Source organism: Gasterosteus aculeatus, chromosome 12 (assembly GCF_964276395.1).
Source record: "Gasterosteus aculeatus chromosome 12, fGasAcu3.hap1.1, whole genome shotgun sequence".
Taxonomy (NCBI): Eukaryota; Metazoa; Chordata; class Actinopteri; order Perciformes; family Gasterosteidae; genus Gasterosteus; species Gasterosteus aculeatus.
The window spans coordinates 10,567,723-10,592,566 of NC_135700.1; the positions used below are offsets into that span (position 1 = coordinate 10,567,723).

The following is a 24,844-nucleotide window of genomic DNA, read 5'->3' on the forward strand; positions in this document are numbered from 1 at the left end:
ATTAGTGACTTTGATTTTGTAATCTTTGCTGTTTCCAGATGTTCTGTTGAGTTCTGTTTAAATTAACAGTCAGCTGCCTTAGATTTTCATGATGGATAGACATCTAATCAAACAGCGAACCAACATGTTGTCCTTGTCTGGAGTTTCAATGGATTTGGAAACTCTGTAAATCACTCAGAATCACAAATGCAAACATTTATAGTCTCTCTTGTGTCCTCATCTATCTGCAAAGCCACAACAACACTAACAACAACAACAACAACAGAGCAGGCTCATTCATCATCACCTCGGCTTATTTCAAGAAGCACAAATCAGAGTTAACATAAGCATCTCAGTGGTGAAGCAGGCGCAGAAAACTATACTAATCTTTCATTGTCTCATAATAACTCAAATATTTTAAGAATTGAGGAATTATCCACTGATCATTTTAGCAGAACTTTAAGCCGCAATATCTTGAGTTTTATTATTCAGATGGGATTTATATAAAATGATCATTTGTGTTAGTGTTTTGTGTTTGTGTTTTGACTGTAGCAGAAATTTGTATTTAGCCTGCAGCAGCACTGCAACACAACTCTATTTATTTTAAATGATCTCTGAGGCATCAGAGTTGGAGTCGGTGTTGTTTTGTTTTTGCTGCAGCAGCAGATCACAAACCCTCGGATTCAGTTTCCCTGGGACACTGTTTATGAATCCTGAGGCCCTGTAGATGTAGAAACATGTGGGAACAAACAACTGCAGGAGATTAAAGACCATTACTGAATATTGATTCCCAAGGCTAATGGCAGTTAGCCTTGGGAACTTCCAGAGTTTAAAATAATTTCAAATATGTTAAAAAACACCCCAACTACTGGAGACAAGCCAACAATCAGCCAAGCAAAAAAAACACAATGTATTATCCTGGTTTTCCGTCTCCTGACTTTATAAACACAGTAGAGAAAGCAAGTAGCAGCTGGTTCTCATTGGCTCCCACTGTTAACTGAAATATCTCTGTACCCTCCGGCTCCCACGAGGGCCGTGGTGAATATCCTTATATGCAAGCCTGGGTGTGTGTGTGTGTGTGTGTTTGTGTGTGTGTGCTTGGAGCCCATCACCAGGATTAGTTGTGATAGGAGTTGAGTGACCTTGAGTTCAGCAGCGGTCCAGATAAACAGCGGAGGTGTTGATACTAAACCTCAGCAGCAGAACCCGGGGGACGTCACACTAAACCAGAGGTAACGATTTCAACAGACCCCTAATTCTGCCGGAGGATAGACATCACTTTAAACCCCCACTCAAGTGTGCTCTTAAAGATACCCGAACAGACACACATCAGCAGAAAAAGACGGATGGAAATCAAAAGCGAGAATCAGAAATGCAATTGTACCTTGAATATGAACGTAGCTGAACACAGCAGAATATATATTTGCATTTCCTCACTAAGGCGTTGTTTACTTTGCACGATGGCTTGGAGATTAACTTCACACACCCAGCGCCTCGTCTCCGTGAATGGATGCATTTCCTGTTTAACAGGACACTGACAAAGTAAGATAGTGGACTCCGGCAGGAGACGTAAAACACCATGAGATCTTCTCAAACCATCATCCCAACGCTGGTTCACCAGAGACTTCCACCACTAGATGGTTTTTCTTTACGTATTTCTACAGCTGTTGACCCAAAGAGGAAAAAAAACGTTCCCTCTCAACTTTGCTCTTTGGCTTTGATGTGCAGTCATGTTGACAGCATGTCGGACTGCATCTCCACAGGATGTGATGGATCAGTTCCTGTGGTTACTGACATCACGTAGAAGTTGCACTCCAACACCTTTTATTGGCAGATGAGGCGTGAAACCTACGTTACGCCTGCTGAAGCTCAACTACATCTCCCATGTTGGGGAACTTTTTGAATCTTACCTTTTGCCTTCTTAATAATGTGAATTCATCGAGCAGAGACCTCGGCCTGCAAACATTCATTTGAGGAGAGTATAGATAATGGATAACGAGGCAGCCGGGCACGATTAGGGAAGTGGAGTTCATCTGTGCCAGTGCTCACACTTATTGATTAAAACAGGCCGTGAAAGACAGCATCAGCCCGAGGGTCAGTGGCTGATTAACCTCCACTTCTCAACGTTTTAATCAACCGCTGACCTCTAAAGAGCTAAAACAAGGAGGCTCTGTCTTCTCGGCTCCCCTCCAGGCTCTTGGTGGGGGGCTGCTGTAACGAGACAGGCCAATAATGAACACCGGCAGGCTCTCACACCACACAGAAGTACAGCAGGAACTTTGAAAAAGATGCTGCTTGCTTGGGGCAATTAATTGAAAATGATGTCTCCATAAGCAAATAATAGGATGTAAAACGCTGCATAATATCATCACACAAAACAAGATGTACAAATTGTATTCAATAATCACAGATTGCCAACACCAACATCAGCTCCATAGATCCACGTAGCTACACAACCACACGCATGTGAAAATTCTATGTGATCAAATGATATAACAAGTTGTTGAAGGCATTTCTAAATCAAGCTAAAAGAGGGTCTCTGTCTTTTTTCTTCTTGCAGCACCAGCAGATTTACATTTTTGGTTAGAAGTTTAATTTCTTTATGAATACGGGTTGGATTGCCATAGAATCTCCCTGAGGATGTTTTTCTGTTGTGTTCATCTCCCTGAATAAGATGAATCTACGTTTGCACTTTTTCATCAAACAACTCCTTTGATTCAAATAATGTCCTTTTAGGCTGAAAGTGGTCAAATGACTGCAGGAGAGCAACGTGACCTGAGGAGTGACTATTTGCTCAAACCTAGCCTGGATCATGCTGCACTCCCTCCTAGGAGCCATCAGATAAGGCAGTCTAATTCATATTCTAATTAATATGGAGCCACACTTCCTGCTTCTCAGGGCCTTGGGGGAGGACATTATTCATCTGACATTATCTTGAGTCAGAAGCTTCCTTTTCACCCAGCCAACCATTCTCTTTCAAACTCTCCCTGCATTTCTCTCACAATCTGCTCGTCCCTTTGTCTGATCCCTTACCTGTCACTTCCTGTCTTTTTATACAATATAAGATAATCTATGAAAGAGAAATAAAGGCCAAAAGAAGGTGAATGCAAAGGAGAGGTACCGTGAGAAATAAAGAACAGCAGGATTCAAAAGTCTTCCTGAATTGCCTCAGTGGACATGTTTTAGTTTGTGTGGAAAACAGCAGACAATCATTTTTGTTTTATGGTGTGGAGCAACCGCATCGAATATTGCTTCACTTTATTCATATTCGACTCAGCAATTGCATTTTGCTTATGCAATATGCAATTGCTTTGGACAGCATTCCTCAGATGCAATATAAAATAAACACAAAACAAAGTTAAAGCAGAGTGGTGAGATGCATAATTACTACACACATGCAAACACACACACACATGTGCACACACTCAAGAAACCATCTGTGGTCAAAATTACAACACATATAGCACATCTTCTTTTGCCATTTGTAAGTCTTCTTCCTCTTGTGCCTCCAGGAAATCTAAATGTAAGTGACGATGGTTTTTTGGGGGTTTGAAGTTGAAAAAGGCAGCGGCAGCGTGTCCAAAGTCTTTATTGGTAAATGGACTTGTACTGCACTTCTCTTGACTTCCGACCACTCAAAGCGCTTTACATGTCATCATTCACGCCCTTTCAAACACTGATTACAAGACCTGGCGTGCAAGGGGCTACCTGCCCATCAGAGTTATCGAACCCTTCATTCACATTCATAAATCGCATTAACAGCAGCCCGTGGGAGCAATTTGGGGTTAAGTGTCTCGCCCAAGGACAAATAGTGATGGGAGGGCCGATTCCCTGACTGAAGGAGGACCCGTGCTCAGAGCACAGAGGAAAACTTACAGAGGTATTGGACCGGTGCTGCAAAGTCACACCGCGTCGCCTGCTGCCGAGTCAAAGAGAAGAGAGGGGGAACCATGAAGAAGCTCACACGCTTCTTCCCTCTTTAACCGTCATGGTGAAGTTGGTTAGAGAACAGAAGCTCCGCTCTGACTCTCGTTTGAATGCCCTCTTGGCTGATACACAGTGTGAGAGGAGAGGAGGTGATCTGAGGAGCAGCGGGGACTCTGAGTGGCAGTGCTAATGCAAACTGACCAGAGGTGACAGGCAAACTGTGACCAGAGCAGAGAGAAAACACTCCTGAAGCACACACACACACACACACACACACACACACACACACACACACACACACACACACACACACACACACACACACACACACACTCACAACCTTGCACTCTCTCTTTCAGCTTGCCTGGTGTATTAACAACACACATGAACTTTATTCAGGCTGGCAGCGAGGTTGATTTAGAGAGGCCAGTCTTCAACAGGAGGGCTTATGATGAGGCCTCCAAGTTTGCAAACATCTTTCCTTCTTGAATGTCCCTGAGCAAGACATTGTAGCGGTAAGTACACCATGAGAGCTTATAATTACTTTGATTCATTTATACACTTACTATTTGTCTACAGACAAAATGGGATTGCATCTAAATTTAGATTTTCTGGTAGTTATGACAACTAAATGTGTCTCAAAGGTGTTACATTTATGTCACCACAGTTGAATCACAGTCGGAGTTATAGATATATAGATAATTAGATGTAAATGAACTTGAACACACTCAGTTAAACATAAGGAACCAAAACATTTAACAAAAGATGCTGCAAAGATGTAAAAGCAAATTGCTCAGCAACAGGAAAACATTTTTTTTGTGAAAGAGGACCAAACAAATTTCTTCAAACAAACAAAGGCTGCAAGGTTCAAAAATAGACACCCGCCCCAGTTTTTTTACTTCGTTACTTGGAGAAAAGAACAGAGGTAAACGGGGGGGCTATAGACCTACTGTCGACCACAACTGTGTCCTAATGTTGGTCAGTGTCTGCCGGGGTCTTATTTGGTTGACCACTCGGTGGTGGTTATTTATAGTCAACTTGTTTGGGGTTTTTTTCAACGTGAAACAGTTGGATTCCATGAATGGTTTATTATTGATATATAGACAGAAAGTGAGGCCTAAAAATGCCACATATCGAAGTGTGTTACATTCTTTCATTCCACCATTTGAGAATTGACTGCACGCTGCTTTATGAATTACATGTTAGCAATTCCCTCTATTTGGGATTTAAATTTGGCAAAGGATAGCTTCTTTCGCACTCTTATGTTTTCATATCAATTCAGTTGAACTTTGCACCTCACATGAAAGAAACAAACTTCTATCTACAGGTGTGTTGGGATTGCAATAAGCTTTTCACATTTGTGTGCTGATTCCTGAGTACAAAAGATTTGATTTCATAACATAGCACCTCAGGCTAACTTTCACTTCTCCTCCTCTCCTGCCACCTCTGTAAAATAACTTGGAGGAACAGAGAATCTATAATAAAATCATAAAATCCTTCAGAGAACATGAGAATAGAAGTTAATCCCCTCCCAAAGCTATTTTTGAGTGCTCTCCGTCTGCGTGAAGTAGTGCAACGTTTCCTGCAGGTTCTTTCTTTGTAGGCCGTCCCTCCACCACCTTCCTCTCAGTCTTCGTCACCCTCCACATTCACATACATATGCACTTTTGTTTTTTATCTGTGTCTGTCTGTCTGACACACACTTCCTGTCTGTTTTCTTTTAGCGGCTCCTGACAGGTGGCCCTGCAGGCCTCATCTCCTTTGGCAGTCGGCTATATCTCCCACAAAAGCCTCTCCATCTGGGTCAAGTCGTAGATTAACAGGCCACTAAGGAAATGAAGAAGCTCACACACACAACATGCAAAGCAGTGGCAAAGCTAGTGTGTGTGTGTGCCAGTCATCTGTGCACCAGGGTGTGTGTGTGTGTGTGTGTGTGTGTGTGTGTGTGTTTGAGTGCTGGCTTTATACATCTGGCTCTATTGCACGTCTGTATGTGTTGTGCATTTGTGGGTCTACATGCGCGTTTACAGTTCTAATAAAAAGTAAGAGCCTGGAGCCAAAACAGTCTCTTAACCACTCAATTACACAAGATGGCAGACAGTAGTGGTTTGAATTAACAGAGTTGTATTGATGCTCCACAGTACACACTGATGAGGAACACTATCAGAAAATCTGTCGCTGGACTGTTGCCAATCACTTCATAAATCATCATCATGGAATAAGAAACAAACGTGTGAGACTGAGGCTCAAACGTTTGCTCTGGCTGTCAGGAACCTCAAGCATTTCAAGAGAGCAAATGGAAAAATGGCTATAGGCTATATAAATCAAAAGGCATTGTTTTTTTCAGATTGAATTGCTTATTTGTTGCAGCTTTCCTTTGTGTTTTTTCTTTGGGGAGAACATTTGATTTTGCTCTTGTGGGGTCACGTAATCAACATGGAAAGTTGGGTGCGCGAACAACGTGGTTTACATTGAGTCGCTGCTGGCGGGAAATGTTCAACGTAGGACAATCAAATCAATTTCAGCAAACATCCCAGGTTGATTTAATGCAACCAATCAAGGTGTCAAAAACAGCTATGTTTATTTGATATGGATCATCAAATAAATCGACAGCTCCGTTTCATGAAAAATGTACATTTCAAGTAGCAAAAGGCTTCTTTAAGTTACTAATTACATGATATACGTTGCATCTTGTATCCTGGGAGATGTTCATGAGCTGCTCTGATATATCTGTACACCTTCCCTTGTGAAAGAGATCAATGTCTTCACGATTGTTTGCGTCTTTCCCAGACTATACTCTTATCAGTCTCCCGAACGTTCTTCCTTTCTTCATCATAAACAATCAATTCATGAAAGATGAAAACTAACTTATGCCCCAATATTATTTACACTTTCAGCTTTCATTTCCTTCTGTCAATGAGATGCGGGCAGTGAAAATCAATGTCGTTAATCACAGCTGCCCTCCCAGAGAAGCAATAGTTATTACATTTTCTCACTTATTTTTCTGCTTTGAGAGATATCCCTCCGAAGCGGAAGGTTCGTCCGGCCTGCTAGAAGTGCAGTATAATGAAGCAGCAGTGCTCTCAAAACACAGACTCAGCCATCCATTGATTCACAACGAGCCCTGCAGATAAGAACCCGGCATTCACACATTTATGAGCTCGGACGCGTGCACATACTTCAACCCGCATAGGAAACAATGCTATACTATCTGGTCTTCACATCCTGTTCTTTGCATAAAGCAGCGTCAGCAACATTAGCGACTACATCCGTCTGTTCTGCTGCTGTGCTGGTTCACCTGTCTGCTTTTCCAAACAGGACACATGCCCACTGACATCTACTGCAGGTAATAACCTGACTCTGGATAAGTGCAACTTTCATTTCAATAATCCCAGAATTGATGTTTTTGAAGCGATACTTGCTCCCTGGACTCAGCAGCTATAAGACGGGCCTGCGTCATGGTGGCTGTAGTCACGCAGCAGTTTCAACTCACTCAGCTGTGAAATGACACAATTTCGTGTGAACCAAAATCACGTCCCCTCTCCCTGACAAGTGAGCACAGAGCACTAGTTGTTCAGTCAGCTGTGGAAAATGAACCGGTGGACTCTGCTTCTGCCGCCTCCGTTTGACCAAAACACTATCGCTGCAGCGTCACATATAGTTCAAACTGTTTGCTGCAGAAGAGATTATCACCAATGTGACGGGAGGGAGGAGAGAGAGAAGAGCCTGTGCTGCTTAACACAAGCTGACAGAGCAGCGCACTCGTAAATGCTTGTGGCATTTAAAAATCGGGGGAGTTATAATAGACTGAGCATGGCATAACAATGTGTAGGGAAAAAAATACCTTTTCATCCATCCATTTCATTCAGCTAAACAAATTCCACAATGTGATTTTGTGTGGATGTTTCAGGAACAAGTAACACATAATGTGTAGACATACACGATTACCACGCGGCTGATTGGAGTTGTATTCATCAACAGTGATATAGTAGATTTTAGGACAAGATAACTAAATATCCCTGACTTTGTTAATAAAAGGGTTGTCCTCACACCATGTAGGTCCTGGGCAGGGACGGTTTCTCCAAAACTACAGGGAGTTTACACAGTAGCAGCTTTACCACAAAACATGTGGTCATTTTCAATTACATTTCAAGGAGACAAGAAATGATTTAATTAACCAGTATGTGCTTTCATGGAAAGTCAACAGAAGCGCAGCAGGAGATTAACATGATTAAGGATTAAGGAGGAGTCCAATGTGGTCTGTCTGGGGACAAAGAAACGAGCCCAAAGCAATAACTTGAACCACTTATAGGTTCCAAAAAGAATCGCACACACATACACCAACGTGCTGGCCAGAGGCCGCTAATGGGCCACTTTCACTCCTAATTATAGGATTAGTTTGTCCATTCAGGCCTGTATGAAAAATGGTGAAGGGTCTCCCCCTTTACTGTCTGAGTAAATCAATGATTTGATCAAGCATTAGTTAATATATTGATAAAGTTATTAAATGAATCATCAAATAACTAGCACTAACAAACTGTCATTTTGATTTTTTTGTTGTTGTGATGTCCGACCATAAATCTTTATTCCAACAGCACGGAGATCTCTGCTTCTTTGTCACATTCAGTCAGTGTGCACCTCTGTCTATCTTCCTCCCTCTTTCATCGCCTGCATTAATATTTATGTCCTGGCAGGTTCACAGGCTGTCACAGAGAGCACCTCGTAAAGCTCCCTGCCGATGTCCCGTCGGCCCGCCTGTAGTTATGTGATCGTAATGGAAAGTCTCCGGTTTTCACGTGAACACGCTCGCAGGGATTTGTATCGTTAGCGAGATATTCAGAGAAGGGCCGATTGTGTTTTGTGTGTGTGTGTGTGTGTGTGTGTGTGTGTGTGTGTGTGTGTGTGTGTGTGTGTGCCGCTGCCACGTCATTGGAATGGTCCTGCGTAAATCACACACACTCCTTTTTGCTGATGAAAGATAAACAGACACACACTGGCATTTGGCAAAGGAAGTTGTTGTGAAAGTTCAACCAGGAAGGCCGATACATCCAGCCGCTACTCACAGACATGCCAAATACTTCTGTCAGTTATTGACACATTTTTCCAGCGTTTATTCCAGAATCAGTAACTACATATCCCTTTCTTCATATTTCTATATATTGTATACACAAACTCACAGAAAATTGCAGTACAAACTATTTTTTGCATTCATAGGAAAAGTGTCAGACATCATGGGAAAGAAACAGAGGATGCAACACGCAACAAAGGTATCAGATTACAATATAATGACACGTCCAACCTTGCAGGGCCAGCCAGAATGAATTGTACATAGTTAGATTCCACCTTTGGTTTAGTAATGGGATCTCATGGGAAACTGCAGTATGTTAATGTTATTTAAGGAGGGATAATGCATAATAGTTAATACAAACACTTGAGTCCGTCATTTTAGCCGAAATGAACCCAGCTACTTTTCATCCGCTGATTTGCATGTCACGTTCTGCATTTTAAATTATTTGGATGTCATTTATCATATTACTATTTTAAAACAAACCCAATTGGTTGGATTGGTAGATTGGTAGGAAAGGATTACAGGTGGAATGACATTTGTTAGCTAAATGCTAAAGGAACCATTAATGAGTCCTCTTGTCTGTCATTAATAATTAAAAAGCGTGAATCATCATCACATAACTCGCCGTGTTTCCTTCTAAAGATGTGAATTTCACGGTGAGATCCAGGCCCTATTTTGGGAAGCCTCATATTTGAATTGCTACACGGATAACTCTTTGCCTCAGGGTTGCCTTGGTGACAATACGAGCTGCTGCCTGACAAATGCTGCAGCAGTTTTAGGGTGGCATCACATTTCCAAACTACAAAATACCCCTCTGTGTGCATACGTAGGGCACATATATATTCTTAATAAAAAATCCTGAATTCTAGCAAACAAATTTCTTGGATTATTATTAGACTGTCGAGACATCTGCATTTTGTTCCTTACCGCTCATCTGTTTATGTATCCAGCACAAGGTAACATTGATAAATGGAATCAGCCATTAGGGGGTGAGAGAACGTGATGACAGCCTCTAATCTTTGAAGGTTCAACATGGATGATTGTTTTTCCGTGTACCCGGCGTGTACGAGCATGCAGCAGAGGGATGAGCGCATCCCGCGGATCAGACCAGAAACATGCTTCAGGTCCAACCTGTCACTCACATCTTCTGATGTGGGCGAATGCTTTGTTTTGGTGCCTGTGGATCTGAGAGGTTTTGATACTGCAGATCGCAGCGTCCTTTGAAAGGTCGCAGACCATGCGTGTGTGTCTTTGAGATAGCGTGGACCGGTTGTCCCGCATCTGTCAGATAAAGGGTTTTTTCGTGTTACTGGGCGCCTACATGTTTAAAATCCGCGCTCTTCTTTGTGGTGTGCCTCGGGTTTCTGTGTTTAACAGCCAACCACACTTTAGTTTAGTAGTTTAGATATTTGTATCTAAATATGAAATAATTAATATATTTAAAAATATGGTTTTTAAACTCTAATGAACGCAAAATATTTTTCTCAAAGAATGCAAAAATTGATGATTGATTGATTGATTGGAGCTTGGTATATTATTTAACGTGTATATGCTTGCCTTGAATCATTTCATTAGCACATTTAAAAGCATGTCTTATATCACTGGTAAATGAATGATATTGATGAACTAAATGAACTATACATATTTTTTAAGCTTGATAAAGCAGAGAAGTTCTGACCAAATTGCTCACTTGTGTGCTAAATGGCGACCATCTTTAGTTAAAATCAGATAAGTGTGAGGTTTTCCTCACATAACTGAGCTTCCCAGGTTGATCAGTGCATTGTGTTTCTTTCCGCTGCTGAGCAGTCCTACCTTAGAAATCTCTTTGTTATATTTGATTCGGCAACTCATTTTAGTGTATCCAGTAGCGAAAGTGAACTGCAGTAAATGAGTTGTGCTCTGTAAAGGCCACATTGCTGCAGATGCAGATCCTTGCTTTCGCAGAAATACACTTGCCAAGTGGGAAGTAGATTAGATGATCGGCTCTTGAGATATGCAAAGGACAAACACAAATATACCCTCAAGTCTTCAGTTGCCCTTTCACCTGCATCTGCAAGTCATCCTCGGACCGCCTACAAACGGTGAACAACGCTGCGCCACAGCGGTTAACCAGGTCCAGCGGCATCAGGACCATCTTCATTTTTGGCTTTGCTTCACGTTCAGGACGTTCAGGATTCATGTTAAGGTTCTTTTAAATGGAGTCACGTGGTTGTGCATGTGTGTGTACCTTTGACCTGCGGCATCCTCACATCGCGAGCAGCTCACTTGGGTCGTGTGGACTGGGCTTACTGCTTGTTTGACGCACTAACTGAAAACAAAAAGTTGATTGTGCCTTTTGAAGTGATTTGAACTAAAGTATTCTCAGGGAGTACATGTTGCTGAGGGAGCTGGAAACATGCATGTTGAAACACTCTTGGGAACGTGAAACATTATCTACTTTTTCGTTCGTAATACTGGACAAAGAGAGCAGCCCTGAAAAGAGATTTCTCCAGCAGGGATGAAGCTTTAATATTCTCTGGGCGTACAGTATAGGTCGAGCACTCGCTGGCAGCGAAATAAACCTTTGTAGCTCTGCTGATTAATGCATTGTGCTGAAAGGCGAGAGCAGCCATGAACTTCAATTCATTTTCTGGCTGTAATGCAAAGCAAAATGAAACAACCTCAAGGGTTATAAAGATAAATATTATATTAAATATATTAAAATAAATAATTCCCCTGCTTGTTCCACAAGCACTTCTCAGCTGGTGGGTGTTCAGTGACATAAATACATTGTCTATAATCTTCTTGACCGGCTAAAACGGGAAACTCAATGTTTTGACAGAGATTTGCAAGACCAGTATTGGAATAGTATAAGAATAACAGAATATTGTCAACGAGTCAGTGGTGCAGAGAAGCACAGTCTGACATTATGACCATGGTTCAGCTACACTGCCCCGGCTCAAAGAACCCTAAAGGACAACGTGCACTCACATCCGTGTGGACACATGAATGTGAAGTAGCTGCTCGTGTTAGAGCCTCTCCCTGGCCGACACCTCACAAGTGCAGTGACCGTTTCACCTCAAGACTGCTGTGGCTCTCTATTATTTAAATCCCTCCAGGGTACAGTCATTGGGTCGCTCCAGTGTAAACATCGCAATGTCTTTATGAATGAAACCGCCAAACAAATATATCCATAAACTAAGAATGGGTCTCTATTCATTTTGGGAAATTTGCAAAGAGTTAGAAATTTCAATTACACCCTTATGCCTGTGAATTACTGGATCTAGAGCTTACGTTATAAATAACTATTGCCTGTACGGTACACTGCATTTCGTCTACTCTCTGATTGTGAGATGAACTTCATTATGATTACATCTTGACTTGAGCTTCAGTCTTTTCAGGCTGCTGGATGTGAATGAACCCTGTTTTAACATTTCTGTTTGCGTGCAAATGAACCAAGAGATGCATCATATTACAAGGTAAGCCAAGCTAATTGCCTCTTGGTTCTATCTTCTCATGTAATGTTCAGCTTGTGAGGGAACACAGTGAACAGAATCAAAGCCAATCAAGAAGACTGTGTTCTGGTAAAGCTTGTGAGGGCTTCATTGGAGTCACAGAGGACAAATATAATCAACTGGAAATGGAAACACATTCAAACGCACGTAGAGCCATTTGTTGTATTGACTGTACATACCTTCGCTTTAATGTGTCAATCTCAAAGATTTTCATTGAAATATTCGGCTGCGGACTCACTGTCCATCAGCCAAAGGAGGTAAAACCGTTGCCCCGCAGATGAAGTACTCGATACTGCAGACCATCTCCGCCTCGTTTCCTGGCAGGGCAAACCAGGGCTTAATGCCCTCTAACTCTCCTCGTCTTCCTGTCTCTTACTAAACACATAATCCGTCACCGTCACAAACAGCAGCGGACTGCATGTAGTCTCGTTTTCTTCTCCGGCCTCCGCGTGATACGAGGTAAACCTGCACAGCATTAACGCAGCACACTGGACTTGATAGAAAACTACAAGATAAGGAATAAAGAAGTAGTAGGATTTCCTCCGAACATGGGAACGGCGTATTTTCTCATTCCGCAGAGAATATATAAAATATAGATATATCTTGAAGGTGGAGTTTACAAGAAAAGTTGTGGGATTTCATATCTTGCACCATGTTTCTCCAACACTGCCATGAAAATATCCGACCATCCAAACATTGCACTCAGTGTCGTATGCTGACTACAATGTGTCAAAACCAAAAGCGTAGCGCGCATATTCTATTTATGACTCGTATCTGCCCCAAATCTCAGAGCGCTTTTTAAATTCATAAACACTGACAGACCGTTGAAATTAGAGGAAAACTTATTTCAATATTTCATACCAATTGTTTTAGGACTGCAACTAAAGATTGTTACTGTTATTGGGTGTATCCATTAATCTTTAGGTCTATAAAATAGCATAAACATTTCCATCAAAACATACGGAAATACAAAACAGTAGAAATCCTACTCTAACAACTTAGGTCTAACGTTTTTTGGTATGAAGATACAGCTCAGAGCAGGGCAGCTTAGCACAGCATAAGGACTATTGCTGTCGTCACTGCCAGGTAACCAGACAAATACAAAGGTGGCACCATAATCCCCACAGTGTGTTTTTACACTTACACAATCAGGCCAGACAACACGTGTTAATTAGGAATCTTTAGTTGTGCTGGTAGGCACTTTGGACAGAGCCAGACTTTCTGTTTTCTGCCCGTTTCCAGTCTTTTCTGGAAGCTAATTGTCTCTCTGACTTGATGTTTAACAGAAAGGTAAGCTTCATTAATCAGTGGCGGGCCTTCTTTGCTGTACAAAATCATGAGAATATCAATTTCCTTTTCATATTTTTTTTCCCCACAAACATGTATTAAATGATTCCCCATAGTCTATTCTCTTTAGTATAGCTTTCCTCTTGCTGTACAGCCTCAGTTTAAGATTTTGATGCCAATGTGAGAGCTTTTATCCAACCACATTTCAGCCATCATGTGTTGCCAGGGTCAGAATCAACAGTCAACAGGCGCTTGTGACTTAAAAGTGAACAGAAAGGAAACTGTGGAATAACACCGGGGTCAGCTAAAGGACATACAGTGTATATAGTGGGAGGCAATGCAGAGCTGGCTACCTGAACGAGCTACAGGCAGTTTATTTCAAACCACAATGGCTGATGGGGGTAAAAAGATCGGTTTGGTCACAGATATCGGCCAAACACGCAGCTTTTAAGCCCGTCAGGGGCCCAAAGGTGGATCAATTCAGGCAGGACTGTGTATGACATCACTGACTAACTGTGCAAGGAAGCAAATTAACATAATCTAAAAAGCAAAACAGTACATTAAATAATCTTCTGTCAACTGACTGGTTAACTTGTCCCTATAAATAGCCCCTGGCATTGTTTTCTCATTTAAGACTTTTAAACAAATCAGCAAAGAAAGCCAAGCCCCTAACGCACATGTTTAATCCGATTTGAGAACTGATTTGGAAACACTCCAGCTATTATGAATCCCGGTGCAGAGCGCGGCCAGCCACAGTTGGTTGGTGGGTTGGTGCACGGTTGCCAGGCCTGAAAGCATCCAGCCGGTGTATTAATCACCTGCCTGTCAGTGCTGGGTCTACGCCAGATATGGAGAATCTTGACCGTCGGCACTGAACATCACATGCTAGAGTCACGACAACGACGCCAGTATCACCCGTTAGACGCCTCTTCAGACGGGCAGCTGTGGCCACCGACTGGCATCTCTGTATCCTGGCAGCTTCGCACTATTCTGACCAATTAGTGATGCTTTTGAAATAAAAAGAGGTAAGAAGGTTTAACTATTTTACAGTGCACGCTGTGTGACTGATTTCTGCTTACACCAATGAGATTTCCTTTGATCCACAAGAGCAGAAATGATTCAGACCTCTTTCTCTGGTGTAACCGCACAAAAAGGCTTGAAGGGGGAAGGGGAATGAGAAGTGATGCAGGTACGTGTGGCAGGGAAGCGAGGTGATGAATGTAGAGGTAGCGAGACAAGAGGGATGCATTGAGAGGGGTACAATCCTGATGTGGTGAAAAAGTAAATAAGATGACTGAAAGACGTGCAATCAATACCGGCCAACATCGGCCCGCCACTCTGAAAACGCACAACACGGGGGGATTTTTACTGTGTTCACTGTGAGACATTTCCTGCTGCTTTCTTTTTTACATTTCAAGCACCAGGTCACATTGTGTTGAATAAACCTAGATGGAATCGTTTGGGATATTTATAGGTTTAAAATACTGTATATATTAAATAATTGATACATAATTAATGAATTATTGGTCTGCATGTGTCTGCTACAATGCAGCAGTTAATAAGGTCTTATATGCGATCTCTATCTCTATTCCGGTGCAGCGTGTGAGCCAAGACATATGCAGGGACAGAAAGTATGGTGTGCAAGTATGTGTCTTGTACAACATTACACCCCCTCCTGAGTATCATTGCTTGGTTCAGAGTTGTCGGATGAGCAGCCGAGTGTCAGCATTGAGAGGACACTCACCACAAGAGAGAGCGGCCTCTTCCATGACACCACTCCAATCAGTCCAGAGAGCAGCACCTGTGAGACAAGACCCAAAACAGACGGGTTGATATCGACAAGTTGGTGAAAAAAAGCAAAGATGCATTCCTATCGATGAAGAAAACACTGCAATCGTGAAGATAATTACTGAGATTTAGTAAATGAGTTTGATGTTGCAAGAAACACGAGCAGCCAGGAGATCTGACAGGTTTCAGTTCTTTGAATCAATTGTCTCTAGGGTTTCTCTTAACATCCATCATTCCACAGAATATGTGTTCCTGTTCCTGTGATTCTCTGATTTTTCATCTAGCGCCACAGTCTGGTAAAAACGGATAGACGCACAACCATCAAAGCAAACTAAGCAAAGGCACAATGCAAAATCATTTCAAGTAAAAATCCTTCACAGCTTCATGGCTTTAAAATACTATAGTTTGTGGAGGCGAGCATGTACAAGGTTAAAGTTTGAAAAATGTGGGATTTAGCTATTATTACTAACGTTTCAGCTCAATGTTATTGAAGCAACTAAAATAAAAAATGTCCTTTATTATTTACAGACACAACATAAAAACACAACTTATTTTGCATTATTTTAAGTCCTTCAGTCAACCCGTTCTTTGATACGTACATATGAAAGATCTATCTACTACAAGAAACACCGAGTAACACACAGATCGGGTGGGAGCTGCAGACTCTCCCTACTGGTCAAGATGTTTAGCGTCCTGGATGTCTGCACTCGATCTGCGATGCATCAGCGCCGAGGCAGCTGATACCGTGGATTTGCCTGATACCTTTTGGTAGTGTGAAAAGAATCAGACCTAAAGTTGTTTATTGTGTATTTAGATGGGAACAATTTAACAACACAATCATGTAGTTTGGTTAGCTATTGTGAAGCGTCTCCAGCTTCTTTCAAATGTGATCACAACCTGATACAGCATATAGTTACATGATCACAAACCCATAGTAATCATATAGGCTGCCGCAAGTTTGTTTCCAGTTTCCATTGTGTTTCTTTTGACCCTGACAACACGTGTCCCCTAAAGAGGTCGTTGTTTTAGCCACAATACGACGACAAAAGACCCCCAACAAAGGGAACAAGAAACAGTGATGTTTTTCCAACATGAACCAAAATGTTTGCCACAGTGATTTGTACGGTTTTGGGAGCCACGGACAAATGATGCTGTCCTGCTGATGGATGAGTCAGATCAAAAAACACTCACATCAGTCCATCTAAACGGCATGGACAAACGACGTGTTTTGTCATTTAATTTGGAGGCCTTCTTGTTTTATTAGCATGGCGAATTCATCAGGCTGTCTCTGAGTTGTTGGTGCTCCAGCATTTTCCATTAGCACTGATTTGCTTTTAGATTTTGCGCTCCATCTGAAAGCAGTTACCCTTCAGCTTGATGCGTTGGCTGAAATGAAACAAGTCGAGCTATCTGGACTCATCTTGTTGTGGTCTGTTCCCTTCCCTCTGAAGCTTATTACTACCATGCTGTTATTGAGCTGTCCGTTGGATTTTGACCGTCTGTTTGTCTTTTATAACCTCGTCACTCTAAACAGCACATGTTTTTTTTTAAACAACATGGCTAGTTTCATTAAGTGTAGATACAAATTTAAAAAGAACATTTTCTCAGCACGCTTCACTCTCGTCGTGGTGTGGCACTTCTACAGCGCCCGCTTGCGTAGGAGTGGTTTTCATATCATCGCAATGGGTGTAAGCAAAGGGTACTTATAGCCTCCAGCGCTCTATTCCTCCATGGTCGCTGCATGTCCCTTTCACCCTTCTTCACCCTCCATTTAACACCAACATGCTCTCCCTATTCCCCACCCTGCCCTCCTCCTTCCCTTCACTGCTCTTGATGTCTGCTGTCTATTCCACTTTTGGCCATCTTTTCCTCTCCAATTTCTGCCTGTATTACACTCCATCGCTTTATTTTTTATATTTCTGCACTGACTCTCTCACTACAGACTTTTCACTTCCATTTCCCTCTCCATCTTGTCTCCATACTGCAGTCAATCTTCCACTTCTTCACTCCCCTTGATACTGGAATGGGATGTCAATATTTGATCTGAGCAAAACACACAAACACGCGTTCACTGAGGACGCATAACATAAACTCACTTTCATTCACTGGTAACTTACATTTATGTAAAACGTAAAAAAAACATGTATGTAAAATGTTGTGGCAGATGCCTGGTCATGTGCCATGTAGGTTTAAACATCGTTTGAGTTCGTATGGGTGGGGCTGTTACAAGTCAGGCTGGGGCAAGACTACTTCCTGTCTTCCTGTCGTTGTGTTTCTGTCTCTCTCGCTGTCTTTGTCTTACTCTACTTTTCTTCATCCGTCTCTGTGCTTCTTTAGTGCAGCAATGTGTACATTGTGAAGGCCTGTGTGTACCTGTCTCTGTGTCTCTGTGGTTGGAGGGGGGGGGGGGGGGGCAATGTGAGAGCTGGAAGCATGTGATAACTTTGCCGGTTGTCGGAGGCTTTTCCTCTTGGCTGCTCCCAAAAAAGGATTAACATGAAACACTTAGCAACATTAGTCACTGAAACCCGGGGCGCACACAAGCAATAACACACTGAAAGAATTCTGAAGCATCTTTCAACGCGTTACCATATTCCCTGGTGTCAAATCGTAATCTACAAACCTTCACAAGACATTCACAGACCAATTTAAAAAGCCAAGTCGAAGTAAGGAAAAACGCACAAAAAGTGCGTTAAATTGTGACAACCTTTTGTCAGTAGCTGTGTGATGTTTTGAACTACAGTACACAAGGTTGCCTTTTGATAACACTTTTTATGGAATTAAGTGGCCAAATGAGAAAATATATTTACAAAAAACAAATCTGGAAGGAATGCAGGTTTGTTATCTTGATGCCTGACACACAGTTCATTTGGGTAAAGATTAGTGTTGTTGGGTGTAATAAAATGCAAAAGTCTGATTTATCATTAATGAACCTCTGCTTGAATTCGAGTCTCTGATGAATCTGGAGACTTTGGTGACATTACAGATTTTCAAATAATGTATATAATTGGCAGTAGCCAATCATACGTGCCGACTCATCTTTATTCCCTTTTCTATTTTCGCATGTAAGAAATTAGCTGCTGAACAATGAAGTTCTGCTTACTGTGTATCTAGTAATGCACCCACTGCTTTTCTCAATATTAATATTAACATGTTTACTACAAGAAACAATTTTTTAGTTTTCCCCTTCACCAAATAAACTCACCAAATAAGAATACATTTGAATATTATAGGAAGAGAGACTATAAGGGACAGTTATTAGCATTCAGTATCATTCAGTAACAATTTCCCCATCTCATTCTGTGTAGTTCCCTTGAAAAAATGAATTTACATGCGGGTGAATACATTTGCAAAGTGTTGACTTCCATAATAACCAGATGCCATTGGAAGTTTGTGAATCTACTAATCTAATCTGAACTACTGAATAAAAAAAGATATGCAAGTGCTGTAACCGCTATGAATTCTACCTAAATCCCAGTCTTGACCTATTCTTATTCATTCATGCAGGGCGCCAATCAAAGAAGCCATTACTGGGAGTGAGGGTTTAGAAAGCAGGCCGTTTCTCAAACATCACCATTGCCAAGATGGATGGAGCCGGTGTGGTTGCCCTGGTAACCACAAACTGGCCATTTGCCAGGATCCATAATGATTTCCCATCAGCTGCTGCTCTGAAAGAGGTTGGAACCCTCGCTTGTTCAGACAGACTGACTGCACATGAATCCTCCGCATCACACATACACACACACACACACACACACACACACACACTTTGACAGATATGTCATACCCACTCTGTAGAAACACGGTCTTACATGGTAAAACTAAACACTGGAGCCAAAATAAGCAGACCTCCCTGATACACACAAATGCTGCACATGCTGCCACTGAGTCTCCTGCAGTTCTCTTTCAAGTAGAAACAATCTTCTTTTTATTTCCTTTCAGTGGTACTTAATGCTTGTCAAAAAAAAAAAACACCTTCCCGCAGAGTCAACTGTTTCTGATTCAGATCTTCCTTCTCAGCAGCCTTTTTGCACAGTAGAAATGAGAGAAAGTGTGTGCGCACAGCTTTGTGTGAGTGCATTAGAGTGTTTCTGCAGACAAGGGCAGGCATGTGTTAAATCTGCAGAATGAGGCTGAGCAGAATATGTCCAGGGAAGCTCACCATCCTGGACTTCTGCAAGAGCTTTTCGTCGAAGAGGTTGCAGTGTACAGCAGTGTTAGTAACATGTTTCTTACTTCAAAAAAGGAACTATTTATCCGACATCAGCTGATCACCTTCAAACGGGGATTTAAAGTAGATTTACATGACTACATTTGTCCAGAATGAAACGTATCAACAACTATTGTCACATCCAAAGCAACTTACATTGCATTTTAACCCATGTTTTATTTTTTTTAAATATTTTTTTTACATTTTACCTAGGGAGCAATTATGTCTTGCTCAGGGACATTTCGACATGTTACATGGAGCAGCCTGGATTTAAACCACCAACCTTGTGCTTTCCAGCACACCCTCTCTACTCCATGTGCCACCGTCACCCCTATTCATGGATGGTTATAGAATTTTGTCTTTTAACACACACATTAGAGTACTTAGTGACCATCTCTTGCCTTGTAAATCTCTCATGTCCTGCACGTCTGTCCATTGGGTTCCACTGTCTGTTGCACTTGGAGGATTTATGTTATCGCCCCCCTGCTGAATGCTGCTTAGCTGCTTCCATTAATTTAGAGGAGCACCTAAAAGTTTGTAAGTATGTATGCTCTAAATTAATTTTCCAGTAAAGTCTTCACTGGTTTTATGAAGCTGCATTTAAGTCAACCAAATCAAATTCTGTTAAAATGAAAGGGGAAAAAATATTAATCAATATAGAGTTTTGTTTCACCTTGAAGATATTTGTGTGTGAGTGCGTTTCCCCAAATGAAAGACGTATTAAGGTGAAATGTGGCATCAGGGGAACTGAATTCATAATGCTTGTGTGACAATTTCAGCTTCAAATGACCTTCAGGTAACCTTTGCAGGCAATGGATGAGCATCCAACATGAGTATCTACAATAGGCCACACATAGACATGCGTGTGCGTGTGTGTGTATTCAACCCTTGGCTTAAGAGCACTCAGGGAGCATGTGAACCACACGGTAGACATGATGCTCCTGCACAGAGCACTGTGGCCTGTTTCACTGGAGCTCATGCTGACAAGGCGAACACGCAGACGTGCACAACGTGCACTTGGCCTCCTCGCGTCCCGCTGCTTCAACAACAGCAGCAGCTTTCTCCCCCCGACATCCGTTTCCTATAGTATTCCGATTTCTCTCCACCCACCCATCTGCTCCTCCTTCCTAACCCCCTCCCCCCAATCTTGCATGTCACCGCTTCGCTCCGGAGCTCAGCGCCTCAGCGCCTCACCGCCGTTGCCATGGAAACAGCGGAACAACAGCAGGTTGGCTACCGCTGCCGCCCGGGGGAGGGGCGTGGCATCCCAGTCACCCTTCGCCGCTCTCCTCTCACTAGTGGACGTCTGTGAATCAAGACAGTGACGTCCGTCTCAATGGGAGTCACAACTGAACAACAGCATAGCAGACGGGAGAACATGGCGGGTCCAAACGACGTAAACCGGAGTATGTTTACAGGGTTCCATGTGGATAAATGTCAATTTGGTATTTTTGTTTGGCCAGTAAACTTCCTGGCTGAAACATACATGCTTGCTTGCTTTCCATGAGCCCCACCGTCATAACATACACGCTCATTAAATCCACAGCAATGCAAAGCAGCGTCACCATTAGGGGCAGATACATTGTGGATATGAATTGTTCACATGTTTTCAGTTATTGTGCATGACGGTCTCAAAAAACTCCATGATTGAAGGACATGCCATAATGGAACCTGGAAGACTAACTAGTGTATAATATAGTGACCCTTGTGTTTATAATTATACAGTGTTGGGCATCTTCCAGGTACACACACAGGTGCATGGGGCCGTATTTGAACAGTGCCACTTGTGTTGCAAAGAGACAGAAGAGGAGAGGCTACATGTGTGAGTGATCAGGACTTAAGACTCACAAAAACAAAAGTATTTCTTTGCAGGGTTTGGAAAACAGCACAAACACGAGCGCCACGCTGGAGGCAGAGAAGCAAAAGGCTTGGCAACAAAAAAAGGAACACAAAGAACAACCTGGCACTAAAGAACACTGAGAATATTGTTGGCCCGACGTGCAGACAAAACTGTAGTTGGACTGTTGATGACCGGACATGGATTGAGGGACTGGTTGGGGCTTAAGTGTTGGGGGGGGGTTGACTAACTGAATTCAGGTGTGGGGAAAGGAAGGGCGGGAAACTAAACAAAGACCGGAAGTAAAGCGGTTTGTGAGTAATAGGTGTGTGGTCAGAAAATAAAACAGGAAGTGAGGCTAGTTTGAGTCCTTGTGAGAGGATGCAAAAAACATTGATGACCTCGATTGAAGCTTTCAATTATCCAGATGTGTTTGACCTTAATGGCTGGATCCCTCGAATGAAAATCAAAGCACAACAAGACATTTTGTTTCCACCGCAGAGAAAATCCACTAGAAGATCTATTTACACAGAGAGGCCGTAGATACGAACTACAAAAGACCGACAGACAGGTGACAATATCTCAAATTTCTTTGTAATGGTGCTCAGCTTCAGAGAGAGGGCTGTAATCTGGGTTTTAGTGCCATGAGACAATGATACATTTTGATCTATTCCTCCAATCTGGTAGCCACTGAAGATACCTGTCAGGGGTTCACATAAAGCTGTGAACGTGTCTCATGCATGGTTATTAGGCGATATTATGCAGAAACTTGCTTTTCAATGTTTTCGAAAACAAGCTGTTGCTTATGGAAATGGCGATGATGTCGCACCGGCCTGAGCAGTGACCACACACGCACTCTAGCGTGTATGAGTGCATGGATGTAAGTGAGAAACAAAAGCAGAAGAACGTACTGATCCACCTGGCAGTGACACCCACTAACCAAACACTTCAATTTCAACTTCATTTTGGTTGATGGGCACTTTTTGGGGCCTCGGTGGTCATAATTCAGGAATTAAGGGCTGCGGCTCTCAGCAGTGTGCAGCAGTGAAGCAGCCATGCATCCATCCTGGACACAGCTGCAGTGACACCAACAGCTGAATCAGGCCTCCAGCTCTGTGCTGACAGGATAATCTGGCCCTGCAGCCGACTAGATTTGAAATGGAGCGTGGCAGAGTGAGAGAGAGAGAGAGCCTGGCTCGGAATCTAAACAAAAAACCTCGCCATCTCTTCCTAAATAGTTTAAACCATTGCTGCTGTTTTACTGAGAAGTTATTTCCTAGTATGCAGCTGCAAATAAAAAACAAGTTTTCACATCTGCTACAAATTATTTAATGAAGCCGTCTCATCAGACACTTAACTTCTATTCTCAATGGTGGTGTGAAACCTTGATGTCCCTGCAGGCACAAAACTCGAATCATCAAAACTCGAAACGCGAATCATTAAAACAAAAAAAAAAAGACAAACACCAAACTGTCATTCAGGCAGCTGAGCGACACTTTCAAAGTCAAGAGGCAATTACCGGTGAGAAAGGCCTCTGAGGACGATCACCACCACAAGCTCCATTCAGCTTCTTTCATCGCTTCAGGTCGAGTGTCACTGGCCATGGTTTGAAAAAATAATTAATTTGGGGGTCACTTAAATGACAACTGGTTGGTTTTAAATGCTTCCAATTCTGGGCACAAAGTTTCCACTTCAGAGTAAAAGCATCCAAATAGTGATGACTGTAGTGAACTGAGGCAGCTGGCATCCATTGGTTTGTTTAACCATGATTAAAGCTACAGGCTGCCACTTGAATCAGTTAATCAGGCCTTCATGAGCACACGTGTTGGTTGCACTACATTATAGAAAAGACAACTAAAAAACGAGTCAAATAACGGGACTTTTAAGTCTCACTATAGAACTCTTCTGCTACGCTATATTTAGGCCTGCTGCAATTACGTTTTTAAAATTTTTTAAACAGTGATTATATGGTTGTTTAAATATTTCCCCTGAAGTCTCGTCTCCCCTTGCGATCCAGCTGGTAATGTTCTCTCTTACATATCGGCCGGGCCCCGTGGCGAGAGCGTTCCTGTGATACAACCTTACACAAGGTTTGAAGAGAGCGGAAGAGACAGGAGGCAGCCTTGGACTTTACACAGCAGCCTCTTCTCCTCTCCAGGAATACACAGAGATTTAAAGCTGCACAATGTTAACGGTATCAAACAGTAGCTTCCTGAAGGCGTACAGGGTGTTTGCAAAAATCTTATGTTTTTTTATTTTCCGGATATCCATAGAAACCTGTCCAACTACCTGGATGTGTAGCTGCCCTTTGGCTTTACGTTCCTTTAAAAGAGAGCTAGAGCTCGTGGTTAAGCCCAGTCCGACCCACAGCATCACTGTTTTGGTTTAAGCATTTTGTTTAGTTTTCATTTTGTTTGTATACATGCAATACAAATATAGATATATTTTCTCAGTGAGTGAATGTAGAATCTCCCAAAATTATTTGTTTCGTATTTCACCATGTACATCGGCCTGCCCCATACGTGACCAGGTGGCTAGTATCCCCTATGGTATGCTCTTTGTTATCTCATTAAGCAGGTGAGATAGCATTTTCTTAGCTTCAACTGCTCTGAAAAATGGATTGATTTCAAAGGGAAAAGTGAACACAATCCTTTAAAACATAAAAAAAAAATTAAAAATGAGGAAAAAAAAACAAACACGTAGTGTACAGAGGCATGCAGTAATTCTAAGCAAAGCCAGCACATTTACCAAGACAAGTTTTGTATACGCAAATTTATATAAAATAGAAACTGATCTAAAAGTTCAAACAGAGAGGATTGTGAGATGACTTCCCAGCTCAGCAGAATAGATGTACGACAACACACAAAAATAGCATGCATCACACTGATGAACATGTCCACACAGAACATTTACTACTTCATCCAGGAAAGCGACTTGAACAACGTGAGCAACGTGAGCAACGTGAACAACGTGAACAACGCGAGCAATTTATTTTTTAATAATCTCTATATTTAATCTACTTGGATCAGTGTGAGTTTTTGTTTGAATGCATGTCCCCGAGAATAACTGGAATCATCTCGGTTTCCCCCTCCTGCCGAGCTCTCATCCTTAAAGCTAAATCCTTTAATAAATCTGCCATATCCTATTGCTTTGACAACGGCCTGAGGGCAAAAATTCTTTGCCAAGCAGTGTGATTTATGTGTTTTTTCTTAGGGGCAGTTTTTATTGGGCATTAAACCATTTTGGCAAACTCA

General features: G+C 42.2%; 1 protein-coding gene across 4 annotated transcripts in view; it reads right to left on the minus strand.

The window, feature by feature from the left end:
- The window catches only part of fam189a1 (family with sequence similarity 189 member A1), a 59,363-nt gene that overhangs the window by 19,278 nt on the left and 15,241 nt on the right, over positions 1 to 24,844 (minus strand). For all 4 annotated transcript variants that reach the window (XM_078085162.1, XM_040163789.2, XM_078085161.1 and 1 more), the window contains exon 2: positions 15,500 to 15,556. In XM_078085162.1, the coding sequence (XP_077941288.1) occupies positions 15,500 to 15,556 (57 nt within the window). The remainder of the gene's footprint in view (positions 1 to 15,499; positions 15,557 to 24,844) is intronic.